At 32.6% G+C, this 26201-nt stretch overlaps 1 protein-coding gene across 1 annotated transcript; it reads left to right on the top strand.

Moving 5' to 3' along the window:
• Positions 1 to 26171, top strand: LOC129218468 (uncharacterized). The gene is made up of 4 exons (XM_054852747.1): positions 1 to 148; positions 7299 to 7369; positions 14747 to 14928; positions 23719 to 26171. Exons 2-4 carry the CDS (start codon positions 7300 to 7302, stop codon positions 24208 to 24210), a joined length of 744 nt encoding a protein of 247 aa, XP_054708722.1. The 5' UTR covers positions 1 to 148; position 7299; the 3' UTR covers positions 24211 to 26171.
• Positions 26172 to 26201: the final 30 nt, after the last annotated feature.

Here is a 26201-nt window from a genome sequence, read left to right on the forward strand (position 1 = left end):
AAAAACATTCGTTTAAGACACTGATAAACATAGCTGTCACTACCAATCAATTGAAAAGTGCGTTTGCATCTAGTACCTAAAAGAAACGTCAGATAAGAAGGGAGAGATTGCTCCAGTGCTTAGCAATCAGAAGACTTCCCCGTCTTAAGTAAGCTGATTTTTTTCTGTATTTCGTCCATCTTCTGTTTTTGACGTGTAATTAAAAACATTACTTTTTTAAACCAAGTAATTTAAATTACCTATTTTAAAAACATTCAAAATTTGTTGGTATGGTAAATTTGATAGGATAACCATTGTGGAAAAAAATAATTGAATCATTTTTATGCCTCTGTCAATTTTTGCTACTATTAAAAAAGTGGCATAAGTTAACTGATTAGTTGTGAACACTAAAAGTATAAAGTGTCATTAATATGTATCACTAAGTTATCAAACCTCGATTAAAAATTTAATGTTAAAGCAACAAACAGCAGTACTTACTTTACGGTATGAAATTGTATTCAGTATTGAAAGTGCAAACAGTAGAGTAATAAAAAATGTATGAATTTTTAAAATGAATGACTTCTGTTTTGACAAACCTCTTAAACTCAGGGCGAATTTCATATTTAAAACAATCCTCCTTTCATTACATAAATAATTTTTTGGAGTTTAGTATTAAAGCTGAAACTATTGTAAGAACAAATTGTGCGTAATTTTTATGCAAAAAATTAAAGTATCGAGCTAGATTTTATTCTAGATATTTTGTTATGAGTTTTAATTAATTCAGGAGCTCTGTTTACGTTTCGTTTTGTTATTCATTCTTGATTTTCTAGATCAGCGTTTCTTAATTTCTTTGATCAGTGGAACCCTTTTAAATGCTCCCTTTTTTCGTGGAACTCTTAGCATTTTGTCAATAGTTTGTAGTGGCGTAGCCAAGATTCTGTTTGAGAGGGAGCGCAGGTTCTTATCTCAAAGAGACTATCACATTAACTATTTGCCGTTAAATTGATAATTAAATAAACTTCATTATAGATCATGGTAATTATTGCTAATTGCTGATTAATATTTGTTATTATAAAACACCAAAACACTCTTATTTGCATAGGCTGCGGTTGCCCCAAAAAAGTGGGGGGTGAAAGGAGGTGTGGGGGAGAGACGCAGGTTTGGTGGGCGACACACTCTTAAAGCTCTTAAGTTTTTTCTTCAAAAATTTGGCAATGGAATTTTTACGGCATTATTAATGAATTTACCTTCTTCCAAAAATTTGATAAACGGACTCAAAAAGCGGGACCAGATGGCCACAGAAGATTCCCTCCTACCCCCCCCCCAAAAAAAAAAAAAATCAAAGTTCCATTTTAATTTTTACGAAATAATAACATGAAAAAAGCATAAAAAACAAGCACTTATTAAGTTAGTTTTTTCTTCAAACACGTGAATAGGGAAGTTGCAACCTATTAAATGTTCATACTTTGGCTATTGGATATTGTTAATTGACCCTCAAAACTAAAAAATTCACCATCGCCGAACTTTAAAACACCGTGATTGATTTTTAATGAATTTTTAAAAATCCACGCGCAAAAGTGCGCTTTTCTGAAACGTCACGAGCTTACGTCACAGGGCACTAATGGGCAGCCTTCCGCCGAAGATCCCTTGTTTTCGCTAAGGACATTTTGAGCGCGCTGATATTTTTATTTTTTAGAAATTCAATAATCCTTTTGAACACACTATGGAGACCGGATTCGTTAAAGCACAATCTAAATAATCATCCTCAAGTAACACCAATGAGATATTCGAATATTTCCGAGAGGATGAGAGGTTTAATGTTTCAGAAACGCGAGGAGTTAAATGCGAGGAGAAAGCCTTTTACGTTTTGTCTTCGAAGCACGTCCTTCGGTTTCTCCCCTATCGGAAGAGCGCATGATGTCACTTCCTATGCCATTTGACGTCACAAGCGCTTGAACTTTAAAAAATAATTAAAAAAAACTACTTATCGTATCGCAAAATTTTTTTCACCTATGATGTTCATACATGTTACTCTATCATATAAAAATAAAATTGAAAAATCGAAAACGTCCCTAGGGCAAAATCCCTATGCTGTTGAAAGTGAGAGGGCCTTTGCCCCCTCGTACGAGCAGCCTATGCCTATTTGTGTTTCTGAGTAATTTTAAAAGGGATAAATGACCTCAGAATTTATGCATGAGTCATATGTTTTAAATATTTTCTTAGTTAGGGAAAGAAATACTGATGCATTTTACCTACAATAGCGTTAATAATTCACTAAAATTTACGAAGAAAATGTTTTTAAACTTAAAAACTAAAACGTCTCTTATTTTACAACAATTTTTAAAGTTCTTTATAAATCAGAGATTTTGATGTCATTGTATGTTATGTTGCCTTAAATTGGTCCTCACTCATTAAATGTTAAATTTGTGTTTTCAACTGCTGCCATAGATACTGGGAGAGTGACTAGTATTAATAGTAGAATATTTGAAATTTACCTTAAAAATCATAATTTTAGACAATATTTGTTAATGATGCAGGAAAGGGAATTTGGGGTGTCCCTCCATAAGTTTTTCAACATTGAAGTCACATTTAAACTATCTTTGGGGATATTAGGGAGCCAGTAGCTTCTTCCAAAATTTTTTAGAAATTGAGGTGTTTAAAAGTGAGATGCTTTATGACTGATCTTGGAAAAATTTCGAAGTTCAAACTCAAAGGCACAATTTCAGACGACAAATAAAAGTATTCCTATCGTTTCTAACCCTGATGGGTAATAAAGCTCAGATTAGTTACGAAAGTAAGTAATAATTAGTACACGAAAGTAAAAGTAAATTTATTTTTCATTTTGGGAAAGCGTTTTTATCGATTTTATAAGTGACAAATTTATGAAAGATGTGGAATGAAAACATACAAGTCTCATGGAACCCCTGAGAGAGCTTCGTGGAACCCTGGGGTTCCAGGGAACACAATTTAAGAAACGCTGTTCTAGATAATTAACCTTCGATATAATTTGGTTCACTTGTGAAACACATTTTGGGAAAGCTAAACAGATTTCTTTGCCATACAGGAGCAAAAAATATCCGAGATTACATAATTTCACTTATCATCGGGGAAATATAAAGCATTTTAAAAGAAAATTTTCAAAAAATTAGCGATATTTATGTATTTTAAAAATTAATTTTGTTTTATTTATTCTTTTATCTTTGCAGTTAACGCTATTAAAAATGAAAAGTCTTTAACAGAAAAAATATGAAAAATACATTGCACCAGCAATTACGTTATAATAAGAAACTATAAATAAAAAAAAAATCAATATTATACCACAGAAAAACTATTCAATAGTTTGTAGTATGAATACGGTATTTTTTAAAGTTTAACAACTGCTGACCGAAAGCAATATGACAAATATCTGAAAAAAAACAAGAAAAACCTTTTTTGCTGAACTTTGACAATTAGCTTTCATTCTTTATTTTATTACTATACTTAATGCAGCAGACTTTCTTTAAAGATTAATTACATAATATAAATATCTCTATTAATATATTTTTACCACAAACACATAATGCACTAGAACGTCGATTATCCAGAATTATTTTAACTGGAACCTCGTTTAACTGACGGCAATATCCTTGAATGATACTTTTCTGGTAACTAAACGATATCACTTTACGGTTGCCCAAGACAGCCATTCCTGCTAAAGCCTACGAATTATATGCGCATTTCTATCACTTTTGGATTTTTTTCAACACCACCAGTAAATTTTTGAGACGCTAAACAATTATAGTTTTTAAAATTTCTGTTTAAACTGAGAGTGATCGAATCTAGAAGTAAACTATTTTTTTTATTAAATAATTACTTTCTTAATAAAGCATTTATTGTTCATTGTCAAAGAACAAAAATTGGATTGATCTACATTATTAATAACACAATAATAAATGAAGATTTCTATATCAATGCCTTTTAAAATTTACCTTGCATTATCTTACTTGTGTAACAGTTATTGAACACATTTATTGCTTATAATTATAGTTAATAAGGTTAAAGACGCCGCATTTAGTGGTTGTTTTGTACATGTGCAAGCGTTCAAATCCAGAGTCAACTTTTTAAATGTCCTCATTAATCCAGAATTTTCGATAGACCGATAGAGATCTAGTCCCAATCACTTCAGTTAATTAAGGTTGTACTGTTTCAACTCTTTCTAAGACGAATGCAATAGCTTAGTTTTAAAGAACTATTCATCTGTCTTTTGAGTGATGTAAGACTACAATGAAGTGCATCCCAGTAAAAGCTTTTTTAATAGTGAGTTGTGTATCGTGTGAATTGTGTTCCTTTGTACATGCATCATTGAACATCAATGATAACTATTTATACTTTCGTTTTTACGTCACTCATCTTGTATTTATACTATACTTTACATTATGTTTATCACTTTAATATTAATCTGTTACATTGATGAGTTAATTTTTTTATTCACGGATACAATTGTTATAGAAATATTGATTTAAGACGGGGAATGCCCAGTTCACTCCAGGGTCCTCCGCACTTAAGCTACACGTGGTTTAACCGGTTAGATGGAGATATGAAGACAACTGTTTTTTGATCCAGACCCAGGACCCGTGCAACCCCTGATCCAGCATCCTCGGAGTTATTGGTTTGGAATATGAACTTGAAGGACTTTGTGACGACGTCTTATTAAAAGTGCCCCATTCATCATTGGCGAACACGAAGAACCTTCAACCGACTGGCATTGAACCCTCGACCCTCCAGTTACGAGTACAATACCTTACCGATCAGGTCGCTATAGCCCTCGTAAAATGAGCAAAAGCACGAAGTTGTGATTTACATTCAGATGCTAATCACAGCTAAAATACCTGTTATTAAACTTTTTATTCTACTCCTTCCATCAGTATTCTGTATATTTCTCCTCGTAACTCCATTTTATTGAAAGTTGTTATAGAGCATATTGATATGCACATCAATGAAGCTAATGTTGTCGTAATTTTGTTAAGTGAGGATCTTTTTCGAAAACTTCATAATATGAATAAGGAGCAAGTTTCTTCCGTACTGCATAATACAACTGTATGACGTTTTACGAAATTTCGTATATATTTTGTTTTAAGAAAATTGATTCAGCTTTTTACTTATTTTTGTCAGTATAATGAATAGTTTTAATGCTATTTCTAACCCCCCTATTACTCTGTTTGCATTAAGCATTTAGTATCAAAGCTGGTTCAATACATTTAACACCGGGAGAGCCAAGAAAAGTTTGACAAGCGCGCTCTTCCAACTTCATTGTAAAACTTGATTCTTGTTTTAGTTTTTAAATTATCAGCATTATTTAACTATTTACAAATAAACATTATTTGGATTCAACTGGTTTTGAAGTAAATCGATCTTCTCTTTTGACAGTTTTCGTTTTAAATTCCCTTCAACTATGGTATTGGTAAAGAGAATCGTCTTTACAATGGCCTTTAATTAAAATATTCATGGAACTGAGTTTGATGTGAACCGGATTTTTGGTGCTGGTTTTTGACTGTTAAGGACGGTTCACTTATCGACCGTCCGTCCCGTCCATCCCGTTTTTTGACGTGACGGACTGCCGACGAAAACAGTAGCATTCACACATGGTCGCCATACATCAATCGCGTAACTAAATTCACACACAAGAGAGAAGAGTGCGCTGCTGGCGGGAAAAAATGAAATGTTTTCCTACTTTTGACGGCCATCAGATATCAAGGTTCTTCTGATCGAAACGAGTCCCGTCCAAGATGGCTTGCTGTCATGGCAACCAGCAAAGAAAACCTGTTTCGGGTGGAAAAACTCGGCACGGACGTGACGGTCGGCCGACAAGTGAACAGCCCTTTATAAGTTCGATTCCTTCCAAGTTGCTTTGAGGCTGAGCAGTATCGACCAAGACCTGTAGAATTACGAAAAAAAAAAAAAAAATTCGAAAAATCATAAATTGAACTGATTTTGATACAAACCGCCTCATACATTCTCATACGCATTTTTTCATATTCTAAACCAGCAAATTTTTACTCAACATTGTATTACGAAATTTAATCATAAAAAGAAGATAAGCGGTTTAGTTCCAAATACTCGTATTTCAATGTTTTTAAGAAGCCATTCAAATGTTATTTAAAAACTCTCCAGTTAAAACAAATCCGTTTCATGATCCAAAATTGTTATTCAAAATATAAAACATGAAAATACGCTTGACAAATTTTTTAAGATGTATTATTGCTTTTTAATGCACGAAATTTGCTTGCAGAGGCGTTAAAAGTATGTTCAGCTAAGACAACATTTTTTACTACATTGTGTTGCTTTTGCATCACCTATATTTCGCGCATTAAGCCATGTCAAAGACACTCCTGAAGTTTAGTTCTGTGTAAGAAAATTTCTCGCGTAACTGCTCACTTTGAACTGCTACTATGAGAAAGTAGATTAACGAGATTTTTCTTAATACAGGTATCACGCAAGTACTATAGAGTGTACGGAAGAAGCTACGCAAATTATTTTCTTTCTTCGAATATCTTTGATGTAATAGCATTCCAGGGTCGATGAGTAAAAAATTCATACAGCTAAAAAATAAAATTTTATTTTTATTTTTTGAATTAATTTTTTATTGTAGAAAGTGGAAATACAAAGAAAACTTTTTGCTGTTTTCATTAGTTTTACACGCAACAGACCGTCTTATTGTAGGGAATACCCGATAAATTCCGTTTACATTGCAACCTGCCATTTAAAGCTTGACCGCGAAGAGAAGGTGGATGACCTTGAAACAAAACCTCATTTTGTATCGCTTGTAATAGGTAGAATCAGCCAGAAAGCACCTAAAAGTAAGAGTCGGAGCCTATATATCACAAAATAATAACAATCAACCTATTACAAACGATACGAATGATGTTTTTGATTCAAGGTCATCCGCCTTCTCTTCGCGGTCAAGCTTTACCAACACACACACACCTCCTTTTTCCAAAGGGAAATCCAATTTCCACCTGGTAAGGAGAAAGTCGAAAATATTACCTACTGTTGCACACTTGATAAACCGTCTTTTTGGTTAAGGAAAATGTTCTTTAATATTTGTAAAACCATTGACACATCAGTAAACAGTTCGGTGCTGCAGAATGTTTTTCTACTTCTTTACCGATAATTTCGAGTAAAATTATAAACGTAGAGTAAATTCTAACAAAAGTGTTTTAGTTATTAAGTATCATTGATATTACTGAAATTAAATAGAGCATTCCGCGAGTTCAAACTTTTCTTAATGTTCTCTCTTTTTTCAGAAGTTATGATTTTGAGTATTTCTTTTTCTTTTGTAGCATGTATGATAAGAAAAATCAAAGTTTGCTGATAGTATGTTTCTTTCTGCTTGGGACATTTTCAGTAATAGGTAAGTGCATTAAGGCTAAATTCTACTATAATCCTATCGTGACTTAACATTTTAAAACAAAAATTGCAAATTCATAAAAAGTAACACGAACTAGCTCATTGCTTGCAAAACGTGAATGGATTGTAACTGAACGAGACCACTTTTTGAAACACATTTTATTTTTCCCATACAGTACGAATCTTTGGTATGATGAGCCAATAACATATCCGAAATGAGTTATAAATGAGTAAAACTTGGGATAAAAATTAACGGCAATAAGATTCTTTCAACTTTAGAAAGCTCCCAAAAATATCATTTCAGTCATTTAGAGTTTTTTTGAGTCAATCCAGATAACTTCGCACCACTTCTCGATTTTTTTTCTAAGTCATCTAAACTAATTAAATAGTACCAGTGATGCTTTCTTCTGGCAAGGTAATAAAAATAACATTTCTACTTTTTAAGATTTCAAAATTTACTATAATATATAATATATAAAGTGGTGCTAAGATATACGAACAGGATAGAAGATGCCATGAGCGACTGTATTTGCTTATTTTGATAAAATAACTTTTATATGAACCGGTATGTTTAAAAAACTCGCTAACTCGTGAGGATAAGAAAATTACCTCGTTCGAGTTATTCTCATGAAAACAGTACACATGGCAGACATCGCAGAATTCTTTTAAAACAATTTAAATAACTTCGACCAATTACTCATTTGAAAAATTTGGTTTTCTATTTATTTATGTATAACAAAGTGTGCACAATTAGTACATACGTTATGAAGGGATTTTAAATGTTTTAACCACTTCGTGTAACAGAGTGAACAAGTCACAATTCAAAAACAAGCTTAAAACAAAATAATGAGTCTAACACTTATTTTGACAGTACTTACAGACAGAACTTACAAGACCCCCTCCCCCTTTTGCCATTAATACAAATGCAACAAAGTATATTCAACAGTTCAAATTAACTATCGGAAAGAATGAGTTCGATTTGCTTTGTTGACTAGAATTTAAAGTAACTAACGACACTACCCGATTAAACGTACTTGCTTACTTAATTTTCAAAATGGCTGTAACAAAAAGGAAAATGCGAAAGATAGAAATTGTTAGGATATTAATAAAAAACTATTTTTTTTCAGGATTTTTTTTTCAAGTTGGGTAGTAACTTTCTTTTTGGGATAAAGATATAGCGTAATTGATAATTTATATCTATGTTGCATTTAGCACAATCTCAAATCACATTTTTTAACTCCTGATTCCAAGGTCAGGCACACAGTACTCTTCTTGTTCCAGAGATAAATCTTTTTGAATCCTTTACGAATGACATATGTACAAAAATAGATATATGATTACACATAACTAAATTGAGAATCAATAAAATCTATGATTAATCGGGGATAATTATTAAAATTGATAGAAAAAATTCAGTTGTCTCGGCACAATTTGTACCATTTTCGCAAGAATGATCCTTATATTTTTATAGCAGTGAATTTAGCTTTAAGAAAACTTTTTGCATCCTCAAGAGCTAATTGTTTTTGCTTTTGTGTTTTTACATTTAACGCATGTGCTACTTCTTATAGCAGTACCATCTGTAAAATATGCTTTCTTCCCTCATTCAGGTGATTGGGTATATTTTCTTATTCTATCTAGTAAGATAACTAATTATTTTTGAAAAAAAAAAAAATTAAACGTATCTATGAGGCATTTATCACAGATACATACGTTTTGCGGTTACGTCAACCTTTTACGTTATGTTATTAAATTTGCTACAAGCTGAACAAGAAACTAAGAAAAAATGTCTGATCTGGATAAAGGATCATAGCGTTGAGATTCAAAAACAACAATTTTTAGCTTGGCTAAAAATCAATAAAATTATTGTCCGTTTTTCACTAGTTGAGACTTGGCCACGCCCCCAACACGTGGTATCGGAAGATTCTATATGCGTCTTTTGGGGAGGAGGCTTCAGACCAACACTGAGAAAGGTTGCAATTGGCCATCGTTATCGCGCTAAGACGAGTGTTCTATAATTTTCTAAGAAATTACCTCCCACCTACTTTCCCGAAAAAAAGGTGTGCTACTAAGACAATTGTTCGACTTAAAAGTATTTTAAGATTTGCAGTGTATTTCTATACGTTTTGGGTTAATTTATCATTGATTTTGCGAAGGAAATCCTAAACTTTCTGACTTTCATGCTAAGTAAACATTTTCTGAAAACACGGTGAACAGTTGCAGGTGAAATTGGAAGGAGAATTTTTCCTTCTATTCTGCTGAAACTTTCACAGCTCTCAAACGTGGGTTTTTCATAGGTATTCTAATTATAAATCTCTAATCGCATATTGTTAACTTTGCTGGTCAACCATTTCTCACCTTATTTTCGATCCGATTTTCTTCTTTAAAGCGTTTATTAAATATTACACAGTGCTTAGGGATAAATGAACTACTTTTGCAATATTTCGAACTGTTTTACTTCGAATATAATGAAGAATTAATGCGTTTTCGAATTGTGTTTGTTGTTACTTTGCGAATACGAGTCATTTTTAAAATAATAAGTAGATTTGTAAAGTGAACAAGCAAAAATTAATGCCAAAAGATTTTTTAATCATAACCGCATTGAAAAAATAACAAAAAAAAAAAAAAAAAAAGAAAGAAAGAAAGAAAACGACAGACGATAACTTTAATTTCGAATTTTTCTGAAAATATTTCTCTGTCACCTCATTTTTAGCCCATTTCAAACAGTCAATATTTTGTTAAAAAAAATGTTGAATTGATGTAATCATGTAGAGACAGTATGAAAAAGTATTGAACTACTATTTCGATTTCTAGGCACTTCATTTTTAACCATACACATTTAAAGCCTACGAACAATTTTGGAAGCCTCAGTAGGTAGGTTGCACTCTGTGTGACACATTTCAATACTTTAGTACTATTTTTTTTTCCAATATGGCTTTTATTCTTCAGAAATGAAAAAAGGAACAAAACAAAAATTAAAGCTTTTCACATGCCAATATGGTTATCTACAGAATAATTGAATAAGTGCCTGAAACAACGTTTTATGTTACTGTTTTAACCTATTTATTTTTGTAAATACGAAAAAATATACATGTTTTTTTTATTCAAGTTTTTTCGATTACTCTAAAAGTAATTCAGTTCTTCCAGTACTTTTACGGAACAGCGTTACGTGTGGGGATCATAAAATAGGCCAAAGTTTGTTGCCCGTATTCTAATACAGATCCGAACAAGGACGGACACAAGGGAGGGGCGATGGGGCGACCGCCCCTTCCTTGAGTCGAGATGCAGAACTCTTCCACGGCATGTCTTTGATACTGAAGTTGAAAATTGTTTTAGCCTATCTTCAATAGTTTGACGAAGCTCTTGCTGTCTGGAAAATGAAAGTGTAGCACATATCTTATTCTTAACACATTACTGATAGAGATCTGAACTTTGTATAGGAAGTATTTCAAAGTTCCAAAAACTCAATTTTAGAAGATTTTAGATGATATTAAATAGGGTTATAGGGTTCGAGGGCTCTTCTCAGGAAAGTTTGGAAAATTGAAGTCCCCCCCCCCCAAAAAAAAAGAGGAACTTTAATGGGACACCTTTGATGGCGTTAAGGTAAGGGATGGGGTTTGGTACACTCCTCCGCAATTTTGTAGAAAAGGAAGTCCCTTCTTTTCCCAAAATAACTGAAATGAGACGATCTTTCATGGTGTTTGGAAAGGGGGGGGGGGGCGGAGGTTTGCGAATTTATAAAAGGGTAAGGGTGTGAAATCAATCGCCCCCTCCTTGAATAGTTTCTGGATCCGTCCTTGGCTCTGAATGTAAAATGCGTTATTTTTATCAAGAAACGTTGCTATAGTCAACCTATTCAGTTGTTCAACATATCCCACACTGGCAAGGAAACTGACTCAACCACAAGAAAAAAAAAACAGCAATGGAGAAAATTAAGGTATGACGCAATCGTAATTTTAAGTGATTTAGTCTCAAACATTACAATATGCGCAGTCAACTTATTATGTGATGTTTATTAATTAGTTTTTGAAGTATAGATACATGATGTATACTTTAAGCTCGAAAAATATTCTTCCAAATTATGAAATTTTAATGATGTGTCATTATTGATGAAATTGTTTCTACGCCCCCCCCCCCCCCCCCCCGCACCATTTAGGTGAGCTAACTTTGCGGTTTTTGTGTCGAGAAAAAGCACTAAATTTAGATTTTAAATCAATAGCCGGTACGGTTTTCCCAGATTTTGAATTGTGACACTTTCCTTGCCGGAGTGCGATATGATTCTTTATTAAAAACATACATGATCATAAACAAATTGTGACTAGAGCTATCCAGGAAGGAGGGGGGGGGGACTGGTCTTTTCCTTTAAAACAATTGTTACTGCGATTTTGGTGACTTAGAGCAAACCTAAGGAGTCGATCACAAATGATGTCACGCTTGAAAGGGGTAGGGAGAGGGGGTTCGGGGTTCATGAACTTCGGACAGTTAGTCTCAAGGGGGAAGGAGGGGATTATAAGAAATATGACTTCACATATTTTGGTCCAAATACAAGCGTTCGTTATAGCAATATGTTCATCGAACATTGCGTGAGATGTGACGAGGGGAGAGGCTAAGGTGAAGTGTAACGTCCTTTATGGACAATCCGTGTTTACGTTAGGCTACTGTGTACTGAAGTGTTATAACGAACTTCGTTTCTGCCTCCCCCCCCCAGAAACGAAGTTGGTTACCTCCCCCTCCCCCGCCTTGAAAATACTCGCCCTGGGGTTAGTCGTCATCTCTTAAGCCGGACCCAACCGATGAACCTATAATTTTAAAACAGTATTCAAACCAAAGACACTTTTTATAGCGCATCGCAAATTATTACATATTTCTAAACATTAATATTCATGCAATACTTAGAGAAATAGCCTTGATTTTAATAGTCAATTGCTTTAAATATTTCAGATTGATTTTTTATTGTTTTCTTATTTACTTTTATTTCTCACATGTAAATCCTTTCTGGAACAATTGCCCAGTCCCCGCCTTTGGTTCAACCAAGTTTTTTTGGAGGAGGGGGGAGAGGGGGGGGGCAACTTTTGTTCGAATAATGTTGTCATCATTTTTCAAAAATAACTGCTACTGTAGATCTACTGACTGTATATCCGCTCTATATGATCTGAAATTTTGTACAATCCATACAGATGCATCAAAAAGACCCAACCCGTAAGAGCTACTGAGTCACCCCCCCCCCTCAAGAAAAGGGAGAGGGAGATGGAGAGAGATATTAAGTCTTCAAAACGAACGCAACCCTCAAGCATTTCAATGCCCCAGTCTATGTGGCAATGAAGTTTTCCTGTCCTTCCCCCCTTTTTTTTTTCATCAGCGCACTTGCAATTTCGAATATAGGACGTTAGTGTTCAAAATTCAGAAAGCCTATCCTTAATAGAAATGTTTCATTCGGAAAACAAAATACCTTACTTTTTTTTTGTAAATACAATATTTTTGTTCTGAAATTTTCAGTTTAAAAAGTATAGATTCCCCGTAGACGACAAATTTAGGGTTGTCTCAATTGAAAGCGGTAGCGATCACCCCCGCGCTAAACTTAGCTTTGCTTTCGGGAAGGCGTTCCGAAGTCTCTTCTCCTCATGAACGCACAATAATCGTCGTTCTTTTGAAATAACAGCACTGATAAACAATTCATTTCTTAGGAATTTTAAACAACTTCAAGTAGTAACCGTACCCATAGAAATTTCGAAAACATACATGAAAAGAGAATATGTTCTCCTTTCAGAGACATCCTTTTTTAAATGTATCACGCAATGCTATTTTTTGTCAAAGTCCTTTGTTTTTGCAGACAAAAGATGATGGAAGTGAAACAGTAAAATATTTTTACGTTTTATTTAGATGGGTTGGTTGGTTTATTTATTTTTAATGGCGTAAGAGTCCTTGAGGGCTATACTGCGCCAATTTATTTAGATGAATTTTGTATACATGCAAATATTACAAAACATTGTATGAGTTTATAGAAATCTTGAAATTTATATCGCAAAAGTATTTAAAGGCGAAATTACAAACTAACTACGTCATATAGAATTAAAATAATTATTTAAATATAAAATAACATTGATTACAGATTTTTTATGACTAAAAACTACAATGGGAAAAAATAATTCTTTTGGTAAAGGTGGGGTTTATTTCACACCAAAAAGTAAAATAGCCAACTGCTTTCAACTAACTTACACTGGTCACATCAGTCACATTCTAATTGGCGTAAGAAACGTATCTGGGTCTGGTGAAGAACTACCAGTATTTTAGAAGCTTGGTCGTAAGATATCTCAAATTACAAGTTAAGGTTTGATGTGATGAAAAACGGATTTTAAATGCATTTCAAATGCTTATTTTGAGACTAATTCATGAGCTCAACTCCCAAAAGAAATAACCTTGAAAAATAAAATTACCTATAAATATTATTTTAGATAACAAGTGTGTAGATGCCAGAGATCATTTAAAGGAAATCTATATTTGACTTACTGAAATTTATTTAACTATATAACTGCAAACGGAAGAAAAATGAGATGGGCTTAAGTTGAGGTTAAATAAGAAGGAAGAGACATTGCTCGGATGAATGCTTCCGTTGAGTAACATGTTGGCTAATAATAAACTTATTTTTAATACATGAATAATCTATCAGTTTTTATGAAAAATACGGTTAAATGTGTTTTTTCAACGCCATTCCAAGCACCGTAGAGTCTTTAGATCTTAGCCCAAAACCAAAAACTTCGAGTTTTCATTGATGTTTCTAAAGTGAGTTTAAAAGTAGTGCTCCTTCATATTGAAAATTAATATGATTCTATTCATGAAGTGCTGTAAGATTCCTGGTGTCTTACTACTCCAAAGAACAAAATTTCCCTGGAAAGCTAAAGCGTAGTATCTGAAACTTTCATTTTTTTTTTTTTTTTTGCATTTTGTCATTGTACTTTTGTTTTATTGCAAAAGCTTGCTTCCTTGGTTTCCGCTGAAAATAAAGCAAGAAAAAAAAATATGCCCAGTTCCAAAAGCTCCCTATTGCTAGTATGAAATTCAAAACGCGCTTTTTAAAATATACCCAAAACTAATTCTGCAGATACTGCGCTTTACATTCCCACGGTAGAATAATATATTTTATGCAAATATACTGCTGGTAAAATAAGTTTCATTGCACAATTTTTGGAATTGCTATTGAAATTACTTACAAATACATACACTCTGAAAAAAAAAAAAAACTAAAAAGTATTTTTCTCATTATTTTTATGTAACCGTGAATATTAGCTTTATATTTAAGCGAAAAAAATCGCAATAGAAATTGCAACTTTTCCTCATATATGTAATGAAAGACGTGTTTTCATTGAAATATCTCTTTTTTCTGCAGACTGTGTACAGCATGATCCAGATTTGGAAAAGTACTTGTTAGAAGTCATTGACAACTTTCGTAACCAGATGAAAGAAGGAATACCAGAAGTCAACATACCAGTTTTGGATCCATTACAGCTTGAAGATCTGAATTTGGACGTGCAAGAAAACCTTGCTACAATGAATCTGAAAATCCATCAGGTAACCTATTACGTTAGTAAAATAAAGTTAAAAGCCGTAATGATTAAAGGGCTCATTCAACTCGATCATGTTCCATTCGATCGAATTTATCTACCAGTAGCGTAGCAGCGCCTCTTTTGGTAGATAAAATTGATCGTGGTAAAGATACCAGAAACATTGTAATTTCTGTGCAACAATACGTTCATTCAATTTTAAAGTTTTGTTCATGTAGGCACGACGTTACTTACAAAGCACATCCATACCGAGAGAGAACAAAAGGTATTTTCTGTTTATGCCTTAACAGTCTTTTGCTTATAAGCCAAATGAAAAATGATCACTGAATGTCACGATTAGAAAAACTCATTTCAAATCAAATTTTGGGATACGAACATTCAAACATGTTGTTCAAAGGCAATCGATTTTATTTATATGTTATCAAATTTTACGTGCTAATTTGCTAACCGATTACTAAAAATAACCGAAAAGTTTAACTTTTATTTCGGTTGTGGTTAAATTACTATTAAAATGTGCACTACTTATAATAAAAAACTAAACGTAAGGATAAAAATGTACCGAGGAAAGTACGTAAGACTCTTTAACAAAAAACACGACTTCGCAAATTCTTTTTTCCTTTTTTTCATAGGACAAAATTTTAATATTTTTTTAAAAATATTTCTTTTCGGATCCAGATACGCTGTATTACTTCATTACTGTTAGAAATTTGAAATTAATGCGATAGTACTCAAATGTTTTTAAATATTCTCAATGAGATTGAGTTAGATGCATCGTTACTTTAGAAACTTTATGAAGTGAAATATCACTATTTTTAGTTAATACCGAAATAATAGCAATCATCTCGGTAAATTTTCAAGCAAATGTATTTTTTTTTTAATTTTAAAAATGAGAAATTACAAGTCTTTTTTCCTCTCCTTTTTCATAAAAAGCCTTCAAAAACAAATATTTCCTCAATCTGTTGTCAGATGCACGTGACTTGAAATAAATATCTTCAAATATACTTCTGTGTACTTGGCAACTTTAAGGTAAAATACAAGCTAGCAGCCACTACTATGTTAAGAAAATTGATCTGCAATAACATACCTAACATTATTTTAAAACTTGATACATCAACTCTGCGTACTTGAACAATAAACATACCTTTGCCTTTCTCTACTGCACAGGTCATCAACCTGGGCTCAGCAAACCAAGGGATCCCTGGAATTTTGACAGATGTTTCGCAACTGATCCCTATTTGCCAAATCAAATAGCCAAAATATTGCTAAGACTTTGGTTATTATGAAAAATCGAGTTATCAAATGGAGTTTGTTGCAAAATTAAATATAAAAATACATTTTATTTATAAAACATACTTTTTGTTGCCGTAAAAATATTTCGCAATAAAAAAATAATCACAACACCGTTCTTTTGAATAATTGAAAATGTTTTTATTAATTTGTTTTACTTTAAAGTATTGTTTTCATAATTCTCGTGAAATAAAATTTTTGGAAAAAAAAAAATCCCCCGTGAGCTACCTCAGCATTCATTATCTTATTCAGGTTCCTTATTGTGATTTAAAAAAAAGCATAATTTTTAAATTTTTTGTAGGGCCATGCTTTCGTATCATATTTTCTGCTCTTTGATCACGGAGGTTCTTTTACGAAAACTTTATTTAACTTTGACAATAATACATATATAATGACAATACGATGGATTGTTTTTGATTGCATCATGTGCAAATATGAATTCATGAACTGCTATTTTGTACCTATGTCTACTGGTCTTGAAATTAACTGCTATCTTTAGAAGCTTTCAATAGTGTATACTGCCATGAGCAGGAAAAAAGCAGTAACTGCATTTTTTTTTCTTTTTTGCATTTATGTCATCAATTAATTTAACTTTAACAAAATTGCAGAGGCTTGCTTATTCGGTTTCCGACGAAAAAAAAAAAAAAAAAAAAACGCAAAAAGAGCGTCTAATTCCAACATTTCCCTATTTCTAGTATTGAATCCAAAACGCGTTTCTTCCAGTATCTCGAAAACTCATATCTGCAGATACTGCCGTTTACCTACCCACTGCAATATAAAGGGTGTCCCAAAATTAACGCAAGATTTGAATTTGCCGCCATTTTTGCAATAAATTGTGGGCAATTTTTAAAAAAAGAACAATTTGGCAGCTGAGGGTCTAGGGTTATTACAAATGGAGCGTTTTCGATTCTGTAATGCATTTTCATTATCGAACAATTATTTGAAAAATAACGAAAGTTTGGGCGGGTCAAGCAGTTTACTGTTATTGGCGCTCGATATCGCAATTAGGTAATGCGCAGGTGGTTGTGGGATTGCTGACATAGACGTTTGACTTCAAATAACCCCATAGGGAGAAGTCTAATGATGTAAAATCACACGATCTAGGGTACAATTCATACCACCGAAACGAGAGAGTACACGAACAGGAAATTCCTTATGCAGTGATTGAATTGTTTCGCTGGCTGTATAATAGCATAACACTCCATTTTACTAACCCTAAACTCCCACCTGTCAAATTGTTCTTTTTCCGTGGCTGCCAACAATTCACAGCAAAAATTGTGGCAAATTCAAATTTTGCGTTAATTTTGGGACACCTTTTATAATTTCACACGTATAGAATTAGCTATAACTTAGTGCTCTTGAAATTATCTACAGCATGTACTGATTATAAACATATAAAAGTTCACAGAAATCATTCCTAATATTCAATAAAAATAAATGCAACACCAAGCACACTATGCTACTGAAAAGTGAAATTTAAAGAGGTCAAAATCGCATTGCAGACCTAGATATTTCTAACATTTTTATTCTTGATTTCATACATACCACGTATTTTTAATTAGCAAAGTTAAATTAGTTAACATACAAATAAAATCAAGTTAGTCAATTTAGAAATTAAAGAATTTCTTAAACTACCTTTCGGAGTTACTGCATTCTTTGCTATGACGTTTAAAACCATAAGACTACATTCAAAAAGTTTGCAGTCCTCTGTAGGCTAACTTAGCGTATCTAGTAAAATGTTTTAGCTCTGTACATGACCCAAATAGTTGAATGTGTGATTTATGTTAGATTTTTGATAGTTTCACTTATTTCACATATTACTTTGTAATATAAGAAGCGATAAATGAGTATTTGTCTTTTATATACAATGTTTTTACAAAGTAAATATTACCTCTCATGTTATGAAAACATTAAGTTGCAACTTTCTTTTTATAGTTAAAGGTAACTCATACAAAGCTGCTAGAAAGTGGTAATACATGCAAAGCTATATCTTCGACTAATTCATTATAAAAGTATCAACTCAGAATTCCATTAGATCCTAGATCATATACGTGAAATTGTTGCATACACTCTCATTATTCATAGTAAATAAACTTCTTATGCAAATTATACTTCCTCGAAATTAATGTTATATTTATCATCTGTATCTTTAAACGATTACATTCCTTATGAACTAATATGAAAAGTATCTAAAATCAAACTAGAAGACACATTTTGAAAATATTGCATTCCTTTTACTAACGTACAAATACTAATATTTGTTTTGGTTTCATTAATTTCAATAAACAAGAGATTCAAAAGCAAAATCATACCTTTTTCAATCATTTGATTACGTCATCAGTTTGATTAAAGTTCTTCAGTTTCAATAAATATACGCAAACCATTTAAATTTAAATGCACTATACAACTGTCTTTGTTCTATTCTTTTGATAAACACATAACTATTCAGACGCTTTTTATTTCAAGTTCAAATATTCACTTAAATGTATTCATCTGGTTGGAGGTAAACAACACAAATCTAATAAAGATACATCTTACACTTGGAGCTGCAGCTTAAATTTTGATACAGGTTAGAAATTGTGTCCAGGGTTTCAAATGAATGTCAGAGCTCAGTTGTAGGCTCACAGACACGTGATGCTTACGAAAACACTGTTTGGTCATCGATGCATTGCCAACCCGTATTTTGCATTCCTTACTTCGTCCGACTCTTTATAGAGTATTTCGACATACACCACAGACGCACTTCCGACAGGGTATGGAGTGCCTATCTGAATGACTGGGCGGCCTAAAGTTTTGGGCAGTGGCGAGTTTTTTTATTTGGGGGCTCGTCGCAAAGCATTTTTGGAGGCCCTTTTGTCTATCATAGAATTAGGTAACAATTTTCATTTGCATTTTTGAATCCTCTTCAGGGTCTTTATGATCTTGGGGGCAACTCGCAACTGCAACATGGTACATTCGACACTGGTATTAAGTATGCTTATTAGGTATGCTTTGAACCACTTGTGCATGATCGAAAGAAGAGCAGTACCTACAACTTTACCGAGACTCGAATTCAGGTTCAAAGAGTGGAACCGGTGTGCTCTTCCGCCTATGTCATTGGGGAAGCTTTTCTTGCATTGGATGCTATTGCAGTGCGTCGAATATTGATGTATGCTATGGATACTATTTATTCCACTCTATTTTTTATACATTTTATTGTATCAGTTTTGATCGATAGTATAATATTTGGCAGTAAGTAAAGTAATTTTTTCAAAAACTCAAAATATTAACATCATCACACTATTAATGGTATTAAACTATTGCATATAAACATTCGTTTAAGCTATCACATGGGAGTCTTTTTCGCATTTGTAAACAAAGAATGAGCTGTATGATGTCTTTAAGCGATAAGCTTGTAGCTTTAATACCCCAATTTGTTACACTTCCAATATTTTGCTTAATTCCTTGCAGGACAACACAGGAAGATTTATATCACAAAGAGAACGAAATGACATACTGGACATTAGCGGGAATCGAACCGGTGCACTCATTTAACTGCACGCAAGCAGCTCTCGGGTCTAGTATTTTGACCTCTTGGGCATTTTTTGGAGCTACTACTGCACTATCCCGCACCACACCATACTGGTTTTCTCCTTGTTTATATATATATATATATATATATATATATATATATATATATATATATATATATATATATATTTGCAATTTATCACGAAGGTTAGTGGGTGCTTTGGGCAATTACTTATCTCCTTATATTTTGATTAATAGGGATTTTAATCTTCCATTAATTGATTGGTCAAATGCCGATTATGGTATTAATTCCTCTGCTTGTGTCAACAGTATGTTTGATTTTATTAGTATGCATGATTTGTGTACTATATAATGTGGTAAATAGCTGTAAAAAACTACTTTGGTTTTGGTATTAGGGAATCTGAGAAATATCAGAATTTAATGTATGGTGAACAATGTTTTGACTCACAAAATTATCAGATTCCTTCATACACGTGTTTCGAAGTTTCAGGAAACCCCTTTTTCAATGCAAATAGTTAGCTTTTGGATGAAGAAACATCAGCATTTAAGTTTTTCATAAAGTTGTCCCGCTTTTAAATGATTAAAATCATCACGCAGATCTAATAATATCCGTGTAATTGGGTAACCTATTGATTGCGTTGACAGAAATCTTGTTCCGAAGGGGAATTCCACTGCTTTAAAATTACTATTAATTAGAAATTTTACAGTTGATTATCGAGGGGTGATTGAAATGCTTCAAATAATCACGTTGATCATTTTCATCATACTGTTTTTCTCAATATGATGAATGCTTCCCCAAAAACTGAAGGAAGAAAAATGAGTAACCACGGTAGTTTAGCAAGAAGTTCATCATGTGTATATTAAAAAGAAAAGAAAGCAGCAAAGGTATACGTGTAGGAATTGCGCAATTTATTTTTTAGAGTTTCAGGTACGCAAAGTGAAACCGTAATGCCCCAAGCATTTATTAAATACTATAGAGGAAACTAGGGAGGTTTAACCCATAGGGAGACTTGACCCATGATAATTTTTTCCATGAAAAGGATATTTAGGGAAAATTTTAGTCATACTATTGAATGACCAGTCACACAACAGCATTTTGCAGGGATAAGTCATTTCAGAAGAATTATCAGAGGTTTTCAAGAAATTCAGTGTTAAATAGTACTGCAACTAATAAGTAAATTTTGAATATTTTGGAATTTTTAGATTTTGTCCTCTAAGTTTGAGGGAAATGAATTTTAAAAGTACACATGTTTTTGTCAATTTTCTAGCAATCTATTGGTATATAGTAGTTTTAAACAACTTTTATCTAAGTTGCTAAAAATTTAAGGTAAACAAAAGAAAGCTAACTAGGGAGCTTTGACCCCAAGCTAAATAGAGAGATTTGACCCAAAGACTATTCCTATTCCTATTCCTATTCAAGAGTCACAACTGACTACAACTGTATTATGTCGAGGGATCTGCATACTAAGTGCCTTGCCTCCATTATTTTATATACCGATAGATGGCAGCACCATTACCGGATCGGACAGTTAATGAGAATTTAGAACTAGTCCAAGAGCTAATAGCTACCTAGTACTAGCACCCCCAGAGGTATCGTTTCACTTGGAGGACATTGAGACCACGAGCATATTTAACGTCGCCCAGTCCCCTTTAATGACGACGGTGGGTCTTCGACCAGCGGGGATCGAACCCGAGCCCCTCCGGCCCCACCCAAAGACTAATTTGATGTGTTTTCAATGATTTCTTTCTTTCTTCTTTTTTTGAATAGATAACATATTGTGATTTAGGTCTAATGATTTGATTTTATTCATCTAAGTTGCTAAAAATTTAAGGTGAACAAGAAAAAGCTACTTAGGAAGCTTTGACCCAAGCTAACTAGGGAGACTTGACGCAAAGAATAATTTGATGTTTTTTCAATGAATTTTTGTTTATCAAGAGCTAAAATATTGTGATTTAAACCTTAATGATTTGCAATTTTTTTTTAAGCAATAATTTTAATATTGTGAATATGAAGGGATATTTGTTTTTACGTAAAGAATAACTAAAATATGTTGGTTTAATAAATTGTTTCTATTTGACAATTAACTAAAATACTAATGATTTTTAAGCCCAATGATTTGTTTCTTAATAAAATAACTGAAATATTGTTTAGGTATTAGCTGATAAAGTTTTGAATTAGACTTCTGCTGTTGTGCAGTAAGATTAATTAAAAAAAACTGTAACACTTAACCTAAAGAGTGAACATTAATTCATTCACTACAAGTATTACTTATTAAAGCATAAAACACCATCAAACCTGCGTTTTTGAGTTCAATATCTATGAGTCTTCTTACATTCATGAGCGGAGTCATGTCTCCCTAGGTTCTCCCTAGCGCTAGGGACACTTGACCCATTTCCAGACGTGATGAATATAATTTTTTGTACCATTTCTACTTAAAATTATGCTATTATTTTTAGCCATAATAATGCGAAAAATGGCAAGCTATTTATGTATATTTTTTATTTCGTTTTGACTATTCTACAAAAAATAAATAAATAAATAAAATAAATAAAGAAAGAAAATAAAAAAACAAAAATTGGGTTAAGTCTCCCTAGTTTACCGAATAGACTTTAAGACTTATGGGGAAATTTTTTCTACATTAAAGGAATTTAATGCAGCTGATTCTGATGTGTACCACAACAATAGTTTATACAAATACAAATACAAAAGTGACGACCAGCAACAGGCTCTGGGCCCAGCTAGACTGGTCCTAGTCAATTTACAATCCCCAGTGAAGATCAATGGCCCTCTTAAAACTGTCTACTCCTTTGCTCATTACCACCTCTTCCGGTAAGCTGTTCCAAGGTTCCACTACCCTGCTAAAATAATAATTTTTCCTAATATCCATGTTAGCCTGAGATTTAAATAGCTTAAAACAATGACCCCTTGTCCTGTTTTTAGTGCTAAACTTTAACCCCGTAACATCTTTCGTTTTAATAAATTTAAACAGCTGAATCATGTCCCCTCGGTCTCTTCTTTGCTCAAGACTGCACATTTTTAGCCTTCTAAGCCTGGAATCATAATCTAAGTTGGAAAGTCCACTTATTAGCCTTGTAGCCCGCCTTTGAACCCTTTCCAATACATTAGTGTCTTTCTTAAGATAAGGAGACCAAAACTGAACAGCATACAACTAGGGTTGGAGCAATATTGAAAATAAAGAGTACAGGAAATGATGACGAGATGTCAATCTTTCTAGTCGTTTCAGAAAACCACATTTGAAAGTTATAAACCCTATCCTCCATTCACTGTACAGTAAACTTTGGGGTGATTTTTTTACCTTGGTTTTTCTCTTTTCTAATCTGTTTAATAAGATCAAATTCTACTGTTTGAACACTGAGTGTTTCAATACCGAAATGAGCTCGAACAAAAAATGACATTTTGCATTTTTTCTGTGCGCTCTTCAAATGCTTTTGTTTACATTTTAGAAAGTATTAAAATTCAAACTTATCGATATAATCATAACTACAGTGAAAAAAATAATAAAACTACTGAATTAGATGTATAAGAAAGTATTCGAAGTTTCAGCAAATCTAATGTGCTTGGTTTTCATTTCATATTAATGTATGTTATTAAAGCTTGTAGTGAGTAATGCAACTGCCCGCTTATTATTTTTTTTAATGTCTGTAGTTTTAAATAAGTTTATTACTAAGCAAACAAGAACGTTACCTATCCATTGAAAATATTATATGACGCTCTTTGTTCTTTAATGTTTAGTACCATAAATGGAAAACTGATTTAGTCAATGTTGTCAAGCACTAATTTCATGCTTAACCTCTGGAAAGAACTATAATAGTGATTTTCAAGTTTAGTGAAAAACTAGTTATGATATTATCACAATTTTCTTTTTGCATGATTAATTTAAAGATTTCACTATTATAAGTGATTATATTATGTCAGTATATCTTAACTTAAAAATGAAATTTATCTATTTTCTTTCAGCTTCAAGTTTTACATCTCTCCAAGTTCAACGTGACAAACTTAAAACCAGATTTAGAGAACTTTTACCTAGATTTGAATCTAACTCTTCCGGAGCTTATGGTAAACGGAAACTACAGTGTAAACGGAAGGTTGGTGAAAATATTTCCCATCTACGGTCAAGGGAAGTTCGAATTAAATGCGTCAAAAATTCATGTTTTTGGAATGGGACAACTTGGGTTTGCTGAAGACTCTTTGGAAATGAGGCTACTAAAATTGAATCTTCAGTGGGAGAGTTTATCCCTCTTCATGGAAAACTTTCTAGGAGGAGGAAATTTCTCGGAAACTCTGCAGCGAGTTATTACTGGTGTAGGTAAAGATGTCTTTGAAAGGTACAAACCAATTATATTGGAAAAATTAGAACAGGCTCTTACAAATATAATTAATGAAAAACTACAGGATCCATTGGCAAAAGATATAATCAAAGGAGTTTTTGAAGATCATTCAGCTGATTAGTTTCTTTATCACTTCACAGTTTGTATTTAATGGCACTTTTTGATATGCTTCTAATTAAAAAAGTTCGAATGAATCGGAAATGAATAAAATGAACATCAATGAATTATCTATCAGAAATCGAATTTAAAGTTTAATTTCAAACTTATAATGTAACGGTGAATTAAAAAAAACACATTAAATTATCAGAATAAAGACATAAAAACCGGTTACACATTACCAAAATAGCAAATAAATCCTCGTCGATGCTCGTTACAGGGTTCAGATTTCGATAAAATAAAGAGTTGTGTTAGACGCAATCGAAACGGAGTTTGATAAATGTTTTTAAAGTGTACTAGTAAGAATTATTGCAGCATTGAATGGCCAAAGTAGAAACATGCAGTATTTCGCACAACTAATGAATGATTCCCACTTATACTACCATTTAAAAAGTGGGTAAAAGTATTACATTCACTACTGCTGCGTACGAACAATTTATACCTTAGATGCTTGTCGATTTCATGAAATTTGTTGCGTAGCATCCATAGTTAAATAAACCACGAGAATTTCACATTCCTACTGATTTTATCACGATGCATCAAAACGTCTCACAGAAGTTAAAATCCGTTGATTTTCTTTAGATAATTAACTTTTTCTTTCATTCAATTCTACTAGGAAAATGACATCGAGAGTTCCTGAGCATATTTATAAGTACAATTCTTAACTGAGCACTTCTTAACTTGCAGTTTTTATCAGAATTAACCTTTACATGAAGGAGGGGCATTTGTCACTACTTCCGATACAAAACCGACATTTTTCAATGACTTCATTACCATTTTTTGCTTCGCTTTAAAAATTAGTTTTAATTACATTATTTAATGAAATTTTCATTCTACTTCAACAAATAAATGCACCAAAACGTATTTTGGAGAAATTTTACCTTTATGTTTTAATCCCCAAGCCCCACACAATACTTTTTGTTTATTAACAGTATTGGCTGCGACCACCGCAAGAAACTCCTTTACAGTCGTAAGCCGTCCATTTGCATTTAAAAAACGGTGACTGTTTTTTACTCGGCTTACCCTGTTACTAATTAGCGTGGTGCATTTGTTCTTGCTAAACATTCGAAGACGATAAGTCTACGAATACTATTGATTCGTAGACAATAAGATTTTATTAAAGTTCATTTTTGGTTCCGAGTGGATGCGCTTACGTTACAGCATTTTATAAAGTCTTATAACACAATACTTGCCGATTGTGAAGAAGGTATGTCGAGAACTATATCACTTTTAATTTATTTGGACGCTGAAAGTTTATACTGTTTTCTGTGTGGAAATATTCACTACATCGTCGAATGTCAAATGCAAATTACTTCTGTAGGTAATACGAACTTCAAATTGAAATTTTTTGTAATATGCAACGAACTGGTTGAGTATCGAAAATCAGTACTTGGTAACATTTCTCCACTTTGAAAGTATATTGCACTTAATGATTATCGAGTCCGAATGAAAATGACACATTATATGTAAAGTAATGTGTTCATAATTCCGATAGTATCTTTAATTGTTAATTAAAATTTTATCGTTGAAGTTTCTAGTTTAGCCCTAAATTAAGAAGTTAATGTTTTCCAACTTCTATTATAAAAACTTATCAGCTCTGAATGCATTGCTCGTTGCAAGAAATAAAAAAGAATGCTAAATTTTACTAAGTCTTTTTTTTTTTTTTTTTTGTTAAATTTAACTTTAAGGAATTTTGTGCAGAATGCTCCATACTAGTTTTGATACATGACCTAAAATTCCAAAAAAAGTAATGCAATATCATTATTTAACTGCAGAAATTGACATTACTGTGCCATCACTGTAAGTTCCATTTTATGAATATGTCATTGAAAATACATTTCTAAACATCATATGAAAACTGTCTCAAGACTAACATTATTAATGGATTTGTTGAAATGAATTGCATGTAAATAATAAAATTGTTTTAATCAGTAAACATTATCAGTATTATCTTTT

The sequence above is a fragment of the Uloborus diversus genome, chromosome 3, assembly GCF_026930045.1.
Source record: "Uloborus diversus isolate 005 chromosome 3, Udiv.v.3.1, whole genome shotgun sequence".
Classification (NCBI taxonomy): domain Eukaryota; kingdom Metazoa; phylum Arthropoda; class Arachnida; order Araneae; family Uloboridae; genus Uloborus; species Uloborus diversus.